Genomic DNA, 15,385 nt, shown 5'->3' on the forward strand with positions numbered 1-15,385 from the left:
ACATTTGGGGGAAATTCTCAGCCTCATTATCTGACAGAGAGGTTTTTCTTTGTAAAAGTGAATACAAAATTGCCAAGTACCCAGTTCAGGAAGGCTTTCCTGTACAGCACAGCAGTTAAGCTGGGACTATCAGAGGTGCTGGGTTATTTGCTCTCCTGAAGCAGGGATGTTTTCAGGCAGTAACAGTTCAGAAATAGATTTAAATGCTCAGCTTTCCTTCTGTTTTTATTCAGTTTCACCCCGGCAGTATTTCTTTATCTCAAGCACAAAATTGTGGTTTTAGTAATTGACTGTTTATTATTAAAAGCCTGGAAATTCCCCCAGACTTTTATAATTGGTGAGCTGGAAAACTCAGATTTTGTATTCCCTGAAATGGCATTACCTATTTTTCGAAGAAAATAAACAAGACTTTTCAATTAAAGAAACAGCTATTTGTTCAGGGAAATATTGAGTTTGTAGGTACTGTGATCAAAAAATTAATTCCATTCAGGCACGTTTATATATCTTATGTGTGGTTTTCTCAGCTGCCACAAAGTTGCTGTCATAAACACAGAGAAGTCAAAGTAAACGGGACAAACACAATCCTGGTATAATTCCACTGGCTGAAATGCATTCTTGCTCTTGCTTATGATAATTCCAAACCTGTGCTACTGGCTGAATCTAAGTCAGTCGTAGATTTAACCAGAATTTAGTTGCCATCAAATTATAAAAAAAAGTCTTTGTCTTGAATCATGGTTATTTTCCCCTCTCAAATGAAGCAATTTGTGACTAAAAGCTTAACCTTTTCAAAAATGCTATTTTTTTAAGAACTGGAAAGAACTAATTGTTGTACATTCTTTTCTAGCAACATCTCTTCATAGTGAACATATCTCCATTATGATATATAATATATATCATAAAGCATTTCAGCTCTGCTTTTATCACAGAAATATTTTGTTATCACAAAAGACACCAACTTCCTTTTTCTTTGGAAGTTTTTACTAATTTCGGAAATGAGCCTACATCAGTGTCCCTTCTCATTCAAATACATCTACAAAACTGAGCTAGGAAAGTTTTCTACTGATTTTATCAACAGGAGAAAGCATGCCATACTTGGAGTATTATGCCATGGGAGTCTTTAATTTGTTAGGCATTAATTAACCAGGTATTTTGTATTATTTAATTCTTTAAAGGCAAGATTGGGTTTTAAATACTTTCTGTGATTTCTATGTGTTTGCACACAGTGGAGGTGGAATAAGGACAATTTATACCAATCACAGAAGACTGATCAGATATTTAAGAGCAGCCAACAATCCCTGCAAAGCACTACATCATTCTAATTTTTATAGCATTTGGTTCCCCACAGAACTGTGCAATACACTTTTTCATGCTCCCTTTATCTCTTTCTCCTTTAATAACAAATTATTTTTGAGGGGAAGGATGATCCTGCAGGGGAAGATGCTATCTTAGAACTCAGATATGTAGGTTTGTTTCCAGAAGACATTCAATTCATCATCTGGGAACTGAAGATAATGTTGCTTTTTTCCCACTTTTTGAGGGTCTTGTGAAAATGAATTCACTGTGGATAGAAAGGCATTCAGATAGTGTGAGGAGTGCTCTGAAAGGAATGAAATGTTCTCAGTTCTAAAACAATGGAATGAATGCCAAGCAGCAGCAGCATGAAATGGGTGAAATTGAGCTCTGGCCCAAACCAGGTGTTTTCCATTCCCACGGTTCATTCGCTCTGATTCTGATGTCAGATAACACATTAATTTGTTTAGCTGATCCAAACCATATCATTATTGCAAAGTGCTAAGTGATCTGCACACTGGTAGCTTCTAACATTATTTGGCAGAGATAAAATAAAAATAGTAATAAAACTTTAAAAATTGGCTTGGAAATAGTATGGAGTAGATGCTTTTCCATGATGGTTACCAAAAAGTAGCAGGAGCACATGGAATAACTTACAAGGCTTTCTAGATCCTACTAATCTCTCTTTCACTCCAAAGGTGTTCAGATCATGCTTAAAACTTTTGCTGAAAGCTTTCATTACTTTTAAAATGGATTTTACCCTTCAAAAGTGTTGTTTTAAGTCCCCTTGGTTGGGAAAGACTTCAAATCAAGTTCTGTCTTTAACGCTGCCTTTTTGAGCGATGTCCCACTTTCTGTTCTTGAAGTGAGGAAATGCTTTTAATCTTTTGTAGGTGCGCAGTAAAAGGTTTTAACTTAGCAGTGCTTTTATACCACAGGGTTCTGTGTGTTGTCATTTAATTACTTTATTCTGCATAAGCATTCATTTATACATTGCAGGAACAAATGCATGGAAAGCAAAGGATTAATTTTTTACCAACTTCAGAGTAACAGTGAGGCTGTCAGTATCAGAATGACATGATCAACCTTTTGAAATCATGCCATTAGGATTTTTTGGAGAGCAGTGCTTTTATAGGGAACTGCTATTGAGTCAAACAGCCCCAGCTTGAACACCAGTGTAGAAAGTGGATGTGGAGAAAAGGAGAGTTGTTTGCAATTTTTTGCATGTTTTAATTTAGGCCACAATCCAAATGAAATTGAAGTCAACCTGGAAACCGCTTTGGCTCCACTTGGACTTGTTGGCCAAGTTTGAAGCCTGCAGAGAAGGAGCCATTCTTTTCAAATGGAAGCTGGAGTCCTGTAATTGTACTTGTAACTGAAATTGCAGAAGCGGCTTTGGGTGAAAAACCAAGTTTTGTCAGTGATTGTGTCCAACCACACTTGAGGGATTTTCGTCAGCTCCAAGCAGGAGAATTGGTGCCCTGCCCTTTAACTTCTGACAGTGAAACATTTTGACACTCCATCATTTTGCAAACAATGTGGTTTTCTCTGCCAAAATGTAAGAGTTTCATTAGTTTGAATAATTTCTTCCAAGCTAAATACAAAATTGATGACAACTTGCAACATACCGTGGTGAAAAAAATCACAGTTCTCTTTTCCATATTTTGGTGGAAATTTGAGACCTTGCTTACTTAAATTACTTTAATTAAAGCAAAATTTTGGGATTTGAAAAGTAAAATGGGTACAAATGTAGGACAGCAAGCATGAAAAAAATCTTAATAAAATTATATTTTCATTATATTAAAAAAAATGTGGTGGTTTTGCCTCTACTGTAAAGTCTGTGCAGTTGGTTTTTCAAGGCAATTGGGTTGCATCAACTGGTTATTTGTTACTAATTTGTGGGTTTCTCTTCAGGCATTTTATATCCTCTCAGCTTTTACCATCTGCCAATAATTATAACTGGAGAGGCTGGCCAGCAAACCCAAGCACAGCATTTTGTCCATAGATTGCTCTCCATCCATGGATTGTTCACAATTCCTGGGTAACATCAGTTTCCCTGGGCTGCTTAAATTTCTCATGTTTGTCCTCAAAAACATGGGGATCAGCTGGAGGGTTATTTAATTTTATTTTATTTTATTTTAATTGTTTTTTCAGGCTTGTCTGAATGCACCATGCACTGCCCCTTCTTTCCTTCTCTCTGCACTTGCTCCTGAGCTGTTGGCCACTGCTCATCTGCTCTTGGTGTTAATTTTTAATTTGAGCAGCACGTGTTGAAATGCTTTCAGATGTGGCTGATTTTGATACCAGTGACATAATTACTGCCTCCTATTAGATAAGCAGTGTGTGACTTTAATAAATGTAACCATCTATGCTCATGGCAGACTTTTGTTGGGACGTCAAGTGCAGAGTTAGTAATTTTGAATGCAAATCTCTTCTCAAGGCAAGTAAAGGAAGATGTGCCTGGCTGGAAAGTGCTAGGATATTGAAACAAGGAAAACTAAAAATTAAGGAAAATTTTGTTTTCAGAGACAGTCAATGTCTTTTAGCTTCAAACCTTTAACCTAATTCGTTTAATCAGTTACTTTTTAAACCACTTTCAGTGCAAAAGTGTCTCTCTGTGGTGTTTGTGAGGTCCCCAGGATAAGGAAAGAGATGAAAATTTGACTCCCATGTTCTCAGAAGTCTTATTTTCTATTCTATTCTATTCTATTCTATTCTATTCTATTCTATTCTATTCTATTCTATTCTATTCTATTCTATTCTATTCTATTCTCACAGACATCTTTTATGCAAAAATCCTTTCCTTAGGATTTTTTCTCTTGAGAAGTTGAGAGGCCTCAGGTGCAAAATGTAAACACTGATTATCTGCTGCTGTGGAATGCAACAGGTGCATCTGTGATTGGCCCATATTGGTTGTTTGTAATTAATGACCAATCACAGCCCAGCTTGCTCAGACTCTGTCTGAGACAGAAGCTTTTGTTGTCATTCTTCTTTCTTTTTCTATTCTTAGCTAGCTAGCTTTTTGATGAAATCTTTTCTTCTAGTCTTTTAGTATGATACATATCATAAAATAATAAATCAAGCCTTCTGAAACATGGAGTCAGACCCTCATCTCTTCCCTCATCCTAAGACCCCTGTGAACACTGTTGTATTATATTATATTATATTATATTATATTATATTATATTATATTATATTATATTATATTATATTATATTATATTATATTATATTATATTATATTATATTATATCATATCATATTATATTATATTACATCATATTATATTATATTATATTACATCATATTATATTATATTATATTACATCATATTATATTGCATTACAATTACATTACAATTACATTACATTACATTACATTGCATTGCATTATACTATACTGCATTACATTATATTACAATTACATTACATTACATTACATTATATTATATTGCTATAATAAAGCTATACCTGAGAAGGAGAAAGGATACATCAGAAGGCTTAGCAAGAATGATAATGAAAGCTCATGACTCCTCAGAGTCTGACACAGCTGGACCAAGATTGGTCATCAATAAAAAACAATTCACATGGAACCAATCAAACATTCACCTGTTGGTAAACAATGCCCAAGCCACATTCCAAAGCAGCCAACACAGGAGCAGCAACCAGATAATTATTGTTTTCATTCCTCTCTGAGGCTTCTCAGCTTCCCAGGAGAAAATCCTGGGCAAAGAGGATTTTTCAGAAAATATCATGGTGACAGTCTCTCTACTTGTGTGAGTGTGGAGGTGAGAAGAAGGAACTAGATGAACCTGGATGTGCTGAATCTCTCCTGCATGGTTGGGCTGGTGCTGCTCACCCAGGGTGTGCCTGCCCCAGAGGATCTGCCTGCTGTGTGATTGCTCCCTGCCAGCACAAAATCCTCTTTTTTCTACCTCTACCAGTAGAGTGAGAGCTTGGTAAAATATCTTTATACTTACTTGCCTTTGTCAAGTTGGGTTTTCAGTGTATCTTTATACTTACTTGCCTTTGTAGAGTTTGATTTTCAGTAAATCTTTATACTTACTTGCCTTTGTAAAGTTGGATTTTCCGCTGTCATAGCTCAGGATGCTTCGTGTAGGATTTTTCCTGGCACCTGCATTTATAAAAGTGATTTCCAAAGAAGTGGCTTTACCATGCACTCAGGCTAAGGGAGAGGTCATGCCACTTTTATATTCCTGTGTCACAGAGAGGACCCATGATCTCTGCAATGTCCTTGCTTTGGTGAAGGGAGGGACTCAGGGAATATTGAGACAACCAGTGGAACCTGTTTTTCTTTGAGCTGGAGTGTGGATGGACTAGGGCTGGTCTGGGCTGTCAGAACTGTTGCTATCAAGCAAGAAATGGCTCTGTTATCACTAAACTGAAAGGTCAGCTCTGCTGGAAGTGCCAATTACTGGCAATACCTGAAGTGGGTTTCTTTGTCTAATTGGGAAATATTTTTAAAAGACAGTAGAAATCATGGGAGTGAGCTGTGAACTCTGTGTCCCTCCAGGTGAATTGCTGGTGTGGATTCCTAAGGGAGAAGGGGAAAATGCTTCTGAAGAAGTGTGATAGATGTCTTTGGGGCACCTGAGCCTTGTTAATGCTTTTGTCCTGAGTTTATTGTAGCAATATAGAGTTTGAAAGTGCTGATGCAAGGATTGCAGCAGACTTTAGGAAATAATCTTTGTATTGGTGCTTTGTGGGCTTCCACAGATGGCTGCTGCATTCCACCCTGTGATTTTCAGATGCATGAATGGAGAGCAAAGAAAACGTGCCACCAGTGCAGTGCATCCACCATGGAGCCTTTCCATCCTTCCATCCATCCATCGTTCCACCCATCAGGATAATAAATAACACATCACACATATTCACAGGGTGCTGATGTTGTATTAACAGCAATTTTTCTGTCCTTGCTGTGTATCAAGCTTAGGAATGCCTGGTGGAAGCTTTCCCTCAGCTGGTGATGCCAAACCACTGCTGCTGGTGTTTAAAGCTCATAGTCACAGTTTGATCTCGTGCCCTGCACTTTTTATTTCTGCTGTAAAACACATTGCTCTCCTTTAAAAATCTCCTTTGTCTCTTTCCACAGAGTGATGAGGTTCTGACAGTCATCAAGGCCAAGGCACAGTGGCCAGCCTGGCAGCCTCTGAATGTGTAAGTAAGTAGGGAATTGTCTGTCTCAAGAGCTTTGTGTTGGCTAAAGAAATAACCTAACATTTGTTGATCGATGAGTTCTTGATTTTTTTTTTTTTTTTGGTAGAGTGTGTTTGATTGGTTTGTTGTTTTGTTTTGTTGGTTTTGGGGTTTTTTCCCCACATCTGCTCATCTCTTTTCTTCCTCTTTAGCATCTCTCCATTTTTTACATGCTTTGGTTGGCTAGCTGTGACAGCAGGACTATCCCATGGAGTTTGTGCTTTCCACACATAAACAGTGATGTTTATTCAATGTTTTCTCAAATATCTTATACTCTTCTGCATGTAGTAACAGCATTTTTGGCATCCTATTTCACACTCTGTGCAATGCACTGTGACAGCAAACCCTGATGCACCGACAGAAAACTCTCAAAGGACTGATTTTTCAAAATGCCAATCTGAAACACTCTGTGATGGCAGTGCATCCACCATGGAGCCTTTCCATCCTTCCATACATCCTTGCATGCATCAGGATAATAAATTACACATCTCACATGCTCTCAGGGTGTGCTAGGTTGCCCAGAGCAGCAGCCTCCACTTTTTATCTGTACATCTGTCATGTATTAAGAGCAATTTTTCTGTCCTTGCTTTCTATCAAGCACCAACAAAAAAAAAAACTCTCAAAGGGCTAGTTTTTCAAAATGCCAATCTGAAACCCCCCCTGTGATGGCCTCCTGATCCTGAACCACGGCTCTTTCACCAAGTGAGGCAGGAATTTTTCTTCCCAGGGTCCTGGCTCTGGGCTCTCCAGCACTCAGCAGAAAAGAGGAGAAAACTCCTCTTCCAGGATGCTCTTGAGTTTCCTGGTGGCCCCTCAGGGGAGCTGTCAGAGCAGGGCTGGTGGTTCCTGGATCATTTATCTACACTTGGCCCAAAGTTCATGCTCATTATCCAAGCCCAAATGAGTGAGACCTACTAGAAGTGAGAAAAGATGTGGACACAGTAAAAGGGATCTGAGCTGACAGTCAATTAAATCCTTGCAGGAGCAGGGCAATTAGTTTAATGCAAGACTGTACAGAAAAATAGTCCTGTTTTCTGTTTCCTGGGAGCAGGTAGTGAAGCACTGTGTCTGATTTTGTCACCTGTATTTCAGAAAGCATGTGAAAACTTGAAGGTTAGTTAAAAAAAAAAAAAATACCACAAAAACAAACCTGCAAAAGAGTTCAGTTTTCAGAAAACATCCCCTTCCCTAAAGGGGCTTAGAAACTCTTAAGCAGCTTAGGACTTAAGCCATTCACTTTATCCTTTTCCCCTCTGCAAAAAAAGAAAAAAAGAAAAAAAGAAAAAGAGGTTAGGAGGTGAGCTCAGCTTAAATAGTGAAAAGATTTCTGATAGCTGATCCCTCTTTAATCTAGCAAAACCACAACCCAACAAACAAATGAAAAAAGAAAGCCAACACCAAAATATCAAAGTATGAAATCCCTCCTAGTGTGAAAGCTAAGGAAATTCATGACAAGGAAATGGTGTGGGAAAAGACTTTAGCACTGTGACGAACCTTGAGAGCAGCTTACCTGAGCATGAGATGGATTTTCCATCCCTGGAATATATTGCAGCCCTGAGACAGGGCTGTAGGTTCTGCACAGGAGCTGCAGGTTGGGATTTTTTGGCCTGTGTAATCCCAGTAATGGCATTCCTGATTTATGCTCTTGTCCTGGAGCTCCAGGATTTGGATTTGGTTGTGTTTGCCATGGAGCAGCTGTGGATAGCACTTTTTTCCTTGCTGCCTTCTTTCCATTCCCTCCAAATTAAGACTTTAAAATGGAACCGTTTCCATTGTTCTGCTCTGGAGAGTTTTCCATCTCAAAAAAGCCATTTATTTTTTCACTCCCACTCCAGTCTCAAAGCAACACCTCTGCCTGATGTTTCTGTTACCAAAGGGAACAGTTCCACCTGGAACTTGGAGCAGGTTTGTGTTTTGTTCACAGAAAGATGGAGAGAGAATCTCCAGCTCCAAAGTCTCAGTGCATCAGCTTGAATATATTACATCACAAAAATTAATGCTAATCAAAGTGTGTTGCTCCAATCATTATTCCTAATTTTATACAGCCCCAAGAAACTGCAGAAAAATCTGAGTGGGAACAGCTTCAGGATCTTTCATAGGCAGATTCTTCCACAGAAATGCCTGTGAATGTTTTTGCAACACCCTCTACATGTTTTTCCAGTCAATTCTTACCTTTTCTCTATGGCAGTTCTCACCTTTCAGTAACATCAAAAAGAAGAAATCTTGGTGGTTTTGCTTTCAAATGCTCTGCAGGGGTTCCCCTAACCCTTCACTTTACAGGTAGTGTTTGATTTTTGGCTTTTTAAACAATATTATTTTATCATATTTTGACATGGTGTCCTGCTTTTTGATTCCACTTAAAAATATGATCTAAGCTTCACAAGAAGACAACATTTTCAATATCCTTTAACTGTGGTTAATTGCACATTTCCTTTAGTGGCTTGTCCTTCTTGGAATTTAGATTAGAGCTGTGCAAGTGCTGAATAATGACTCCTCAGGATAAACATTTTTTTCTATTATTATACACAGCACAACCATCTTACTAATCAAGAATTGACTAAAAGTCATGAATATTTCATTTTTTGTGTTATGTATGTAATGGATAATAGGGTGTGATAATGGTGCCAAAGTGGCATTACAATGTGCCACGATAAGAACACCATAAAACTCCTCCTGAATGTGCTTCACAGCAATTATAAAAGGCATAATAGTGTTTTTTATGGAGGTCTGTAGTGTCAAAAGTTGTAAAATTCAGCCTGCTCTCACTTCAAAGTTTACCTCATGATTCCATGTCATTTCCCAGTGTGATATAATGTGGAAAAAACATCCTGCCAAACTTCACTGTCTGTTTTTTGTGGATCCTCTCCTCCATGTGCCTGCTTCTTGTCACTGTTTTCCATTTTTACTTTTCTTCCTTTCACTCCTCTTCATTACCCTCACTTCAGTTTCTTAATTCAGGGCACCAGCGTGCAGAAAACTCTCCTGAGTTTTCCTGTATAGGAGACAGCTTTGGGTGATATTTGTGAGCCAGTTTTTGATGGTTCCCTGACTGAAGGAGCATCCCTGGTAGCACGAGAAGGATGAGTGCCAGACCGAGTAATAAAACATTTTTGCTGTTGCTGATATTTGAATCACCAAGTCTTGTGTCTGCAATTCTGGCTTTGAAGTACTTCCTTGAGCACACTGGTATCAGTCTCCAGCACGCTGTCAAATCAAAGTAATTTTTCTTATCTTTCTTGTATAAACAAGTGCACAGCCCATTGCTCCCCTTCCTCGGGGCCGCGTTTCAGGCAGAGTCAAAATGTGATTTTCATACCCAGCTGCAAACCGTTGGCCTTTGGCGGTGTGGAGGATAAAATACATCAAAAACCAGATAGTGCCACTGGTGGCCAAATCTGCATATCTGGCACCTGTGAAATAAACAAGCCATGACAGACAAATGTGGGATAAAGGAGGCAGAACTTTTAAAGTTAATATGCATCAAATTCACTGGGAGGGAGTATTTTTTAAAATTTTCCCTCAAATTCCCTTTCCCAAAATATATGCCATCTTTTTTTTTTTTTTTTTTTTTTTTTTTTTTTTTTTTTTTTTTCCTGGCTGTACTTGTTATTCCTTTATTCCTTTTATTTCAAATCTAGACATCACCATTGAGACACGAAAGGAGAAGTATTTGAATTGTAATTCTTGGGTCTAATCACTCTTTTGTATTCCCTGCGAGCCAGGGGAGCACGTAGCTCTGTGCAACACTGTGGAATCTGAATTTCCATGTACAGCCTACCACTGATAAACACAAACATGGATTCCATACAGGGTGGAAATTATTCTCAAGTATGTAAATTTAAAGCTTAGTAGGTCAACCTATAGAGAAAATATTTCAATGCAAAAATTCAAGATATTTTATCTTGGCAAACAGCATGGTGAGAGTACCTGACATATCAAGAGTTTAGCTGTTATGAAGTGTACACTTCATAAGTAAGAATTTTCTTACTTCTCTCTCACTTTATTCTTTTTCTTTGATGCAAAGCCTCTTTTTCTTTCCAACCTTTTTATTGCCTCAGTCCATTTTTAGTTACAACCAATGTACCTTGAAGTGAAAGGTGTTTTTCCTTACTTCCATTCTGAACTATCTGAAGTTTAGAAATCTCTCCTTTCCTTCCTCATTGTCCCCCCTGTTCCTATTTCCCCTCTCCCTGCTGTTTGTGTGAGCAGTCATGGTCCTGTGGTTTTCCAGATCTGACTCTTTTCCTCACCCATTCAAGGAATATTTTCCATTTATTTCAAAATTACCTGAGAACGCTCCAATAAGCACTGGTGAAGCCTAGCAGAAAAGGAGGACTTGTCCCATATAAACCCAATGGATGGAAGTATTTAAATATGATTTATAGACTTATGTGTTTATATATTTATATTATATACATCTATTTATATATTTTAATATCTAAGTATTTGTATATTTATATAAGTTGGTATGGTTACCTCATCATCTGCTTAAATGATCCCATCCACCTCTTTCCATTTCAAGTTTTGCACACCTCTGATGTCTTTTATCTGACTACAAACATATTGGGGCTTTTTTTCCTGGTTGGCGTGGAGGATATCAGGAAATGCGACAGCATATTCCTAAGCATGAGTTTTTGGCATTGTTCTAGGTAATGTGACTTGAACTGTTCCAGAAATCAAAGAGTAATCTATAGAAAGCTGACAGAAAAAAGAAAAACTGCCCTGATCCAAAATAAGTTTGAGCTGACAGATCATACAAGGTAGAGGGGAAAAATGCTGACATACTCGGCTGCATTTTCCTTCCTTTATTCTTGAATAAAAGGCTTTTCAATCTTCCAAAATTCTTCTGTCACCATTTGACAAAAAATGTTCAGCAGAGGTTTTGATCCTGCTCTGGATTTTGCTTGGATCAATAAATTTCCATTACAGCATTTGGCAATTGGAAGCCAAGCCACAGATGTGTATATTTGGGCCTTCTGTGTTGGTTTGCTTCCTAATTTAATTTTATTTTAAAACAAACAAATAAATAAAATTTATGTGTTTATTTATTTATCTATTCATGGTGGGGAGGTTATTTTCAAACTTTTTTTTTTATTTTTTACCTTTTTTACTGAAATGTTTCAGTTTGGCTGGGTTTTTTTCCTTACTTCACTATAATTTGCTGCTGATCCTGTGCTCATATATTTTTTTTCCCCTAAAGCAGCCTCCACACTGAGATCACTGGATTGTGTGATGATGTTAGATGTTGTTAGACTGAGAATGTCCTGTCAGACTTGGAACTCCTTACTGTCTTCTGAAATGAAATAAAATTCTACTCCTCATCTTGTTCTTCTTTGTTAAAAAGCTCCATTTATTTTCCTGTAAACTCCTAATTCAATTCCTGAGGTGTTTACATACTAAAATAGCTATTAGCAACATTACGGTATGCATAAAAAATACAGCCAAAACCCCACATTCAGTTCCTGGAGAAGAGAAATGTCTGGCTCTATTTCCACCTTCTTTTTTCTTCTAAACTCCTTTGCAGTACTTAAAACAGAGTGCATGAATTAGGTAAATTTAAAAAGAAAATACTGAGATTTGTCTCCTTTTTTTGACTGTTATTTACTGAATTCAACTTCAAAACCACAAAGTTGCTGTTCAGCCAAAGATGCACTTTTAAAGTAAATTATAATTTACTTACATGCAGTTGAAATTGATTTTCTATTACTTGCTTCATTGTTCTCCACTGAAAACTGGAGGAAATGACAACATTTACATTAAATTCAAAATAATGGAGTAGTTCTTTGAATCAAAGTTTCAAGTAGACATTTCTTTTTGTGCTGTCCTGCAAAATATGTGATTTGAGGAATCTTTTTAAGATTTTCAGAAAATCTGATAGAATTAATCTTATTTTTCAGGATTTAGGTAATTGATCTGTTTATCTGTCTGTCTGCTGAATTAGAGAAATTAATTTCCAGTTCATCCATGTGAACTATCTATTTCTCTCAAAATTGCATATGTGGATAAAATATGTGCGTATTTTATATATTGTTGTGATTTATATTTATATTTCTGTTTACATTTACACTCACGTTTATATTTATATTTCTGTTTACATTTACACTCACATAAATATTTATAGTTATAGTTATAGTTATAGTTATATTTTGTTGTGATTTATATAAATCACAACAAAAACTGGCATTTTTCTTTTAGTAAGACCTATATTAAAAAAATACTTGTAGGCTGAAATCAAAATCAGTATCTTCTTGTTCTACCTACATTGGAAATGATTTATTTTAGAGAGATTAATGTGGACACTGTTGGAGGAAAAAGAAACAGATGTACAGAGTGGATTTGTGGCCTTGATCAGTGATTTTACTGGAGGAAAGAAAGATTTCTCTATCTCCCCTGTTTAACTGTTGCCTCAGATTTTGGTAAAAGCAAGCTGCTTATTCCCTTATATTGTGTTTTAATTTTGAGACAGTCCACTGCAGTTATTTATTACCAATGCCCAGGTTCAAATAATTAAGCAGTTTATGCCAGTTACATTTTTAAAGCATGTCAGATAGTGCTGAATTGTACTGAAATGTACCTTAAATGGCCTTCCCACAGAGCTGCCTTCACACCAAATTCCTCAGGGCTGGCAAACTAAAATTTATCCGAAATTTTTTACCAGTTCCTACCCATCCACCTAAAATATTTGAAATTGGGCCTTTATTTATTTTAAAATACTATGAAGTCACAAAAGTTTATTTTTGCATTAGGGTAGTAAATTCTGAGGTTGGTTGCTCGTTTTCAGTTGTGCTGTCCCATTAAGAGGGATGAAATCACTTTCTGGCTTGCCATGCAAAAAATAAATAGCTGCCCATAAATAAAGGTGATTTTGGTATCAGAACGTAATTTATAAAAATGTACAATAGCAATGAGTAAATTATTCAGCTGCTCAATTAATCAGGTCCTCAGACTACCCAAATGAGATTATAAAAACCAACAAAACCCCCACATTTGAACATGCACACTCGTGTTTGGGTTTAAATGGCATTCAGAAAGGCAAAATACAGATGAACTGCAATTAACCAGCTGTAATGGGCATTGTCTAAATTGTCTAAATAATTATATTTGTTGTTGTCTCCAAAGGGATGAGCAAAGATCATATCATAGCCCTTTAATCATCTCTGCACTGGAGGTCATTGATAATTGGTTATACAAATTGATTGCAAACATTGTTCAACTAATGAGTTGAAACATAAATCACGTGTGGATAATTTTTTCTTGTGTGACTAAGAGTCAACAGAGGCTTATATAAAAATAAGGAAGATTATATTTTATTGGTCCTTCTTATATTCCTTATAATGCTTTTTTTTTCATGCTACTTGTTGGACATTTTCTCCTAGGTGAATACTACATTAATCTGGTTTCCACTTCCTCTGTAGTGTTAAAATAGTAAAGCTGGTGCATTTTCTTGCCTTCCAAGTTTTTATATCCTTCCATAGCTGCATTTGAGCAGCTATGTGTGCCTGGGGTTGAATTACCTTTTAGTTTTTTTAAATAAAAACAAAGAGTGTTAACTCTTGGTATAAAGTTAGCAGCATCACTCCTTAGAGTAAAGTGGAGAGTGTGAACAGCTCAAAAGAATGATTGATTTAAAACTAAAATATAATAGAAGTAGAATCTCCTAAATATAATAATCTCTAAAAATATAATAAAGTAGAATCCAACTATTGCCTGAAGTGAACTTTAGGGATTCTTAGGGGCAAAAACATCTTATGTTCTTAATTGCAGTTAACAGCTTGCATACATTAAAGGTCTCTGGCCACACTTGGTTGGAAAGTCAGCTCAAAACCCCAGTCCAATGATTGCCATCAGAGCAGCACCATCCCCGTGCCTGGGCTGCTCTGAATTCACAAGAACACCCTTGCCATCACCAGCAGCTGCATGCAGGGAAGCAGAACCTGCAGCAGGGAAATAATGACATTTGCACAAGCCCATCTCGTTGATAACAACGAAGAATAAAAGGAAATAAAAACTGCTGGCAGCTAAGGCATGAAGAACTGAAAGCAGGAATAGGCTGATGAATTGTCTGAGCTGCAAATTCATTCTCAGAGGCTCGCCATTGTAATGACTGAAATGTGGTTATATTTGACACCTCATTGGATTTATGTTATCCTAAAAGAAAATACTCTTTTTTTTTTTTTTCCTGAAGAGTTATGATGTGCTTTTCTCTTGACAGATGAGTTGATTTAGATTTTGAGATGCTTGAAAGTATTTTTTAAATTCCCTAAGTGGCTCTCTCCAGCTCCAGCTAGGCTGTTATAAGAATAAAAGTTGTAATGTTGTATTGTATGGGCCATATTTTCCCTTCAACAGGCACCCTGGGAATATTATAAAAAGATTTTGTGTGAGGTATGTCTTGTCTAAACTTAAACCCCTGCATGGTAAATGCAGATTGAAATTTTCATGCCAAGCTAGAGGAAAACACACTGTTTTACTTGTATTTAGAATGTTCTAATAGCTGTTTATTTGTTGAGGTTTTGTGTTTCCTTTGGAAAAATGACTTGACAATCAGTGAGTTGAAAAACTCCTCCAAATCTGACCAAGTTTAATGAATGCACAGAAATCTGAGTGTTCCTGTGATTGCTTGCTAACATCTGGTAGCTCATTATTCCTTCAGAGCCTGACCTTATCTGAGCTGCCATAAATGGATGGACACAAATTCTGCAGAGGCCACAGCGAAATGCAAAGAATTGCAGAGAGAGCTGAATCAGAATGCAGAGCTCAGGCTGATGTGGGAGACATTTTTGCATTGAAGCTTTCAGGAATGAAAAACAATTTCTAATAGTTTAAAGTGAGGTACTTTGGTGAAAGTTCAGGAAAAAGGGGAGGAAAGCAGCCCAAAAT

General features: G+C 37.0%; 1 protein-coding gene across 1 annotated transcript in view; it reads left to right on the forward strand.

The window, feature by feature from the left end:
- SPON1 (spondin 1) overlaps nucleotides 1-15,385 on the forward strand; it is a 180,645-nt gene that overhangs the window by 146,447 nt on the left and 18,813 nt on the right. Inside the window, exon 7 of the mRNA XM_014269910.3 lies at nucleotides 6,402-6,466. Within this exon, the coding sequence (XP_014125385.2) occupies nucleotides 6,402-6,466 (65 nt within the window). The remainder of the gene's footprint in view (nucleotides 1-6,401; nucleotides 6,467-15,385) is intronic.

The sequence above is a fragment of the Zonotrichia albicollis genome, chromosome 6, assembly GCF_047830755.1.
Source record: "Zonotrichia albicollis isolate bZonAlb1 chromosome 6, bZonAlb1.hap1, whole genome shotgun sequence".
Taxonomy (NCBI): Eukaryota; Metazoa; Chordata; class Aves; order Passeriformes; family Passerellidae; genus Zonotrichia; species Zonotrichia albicollis.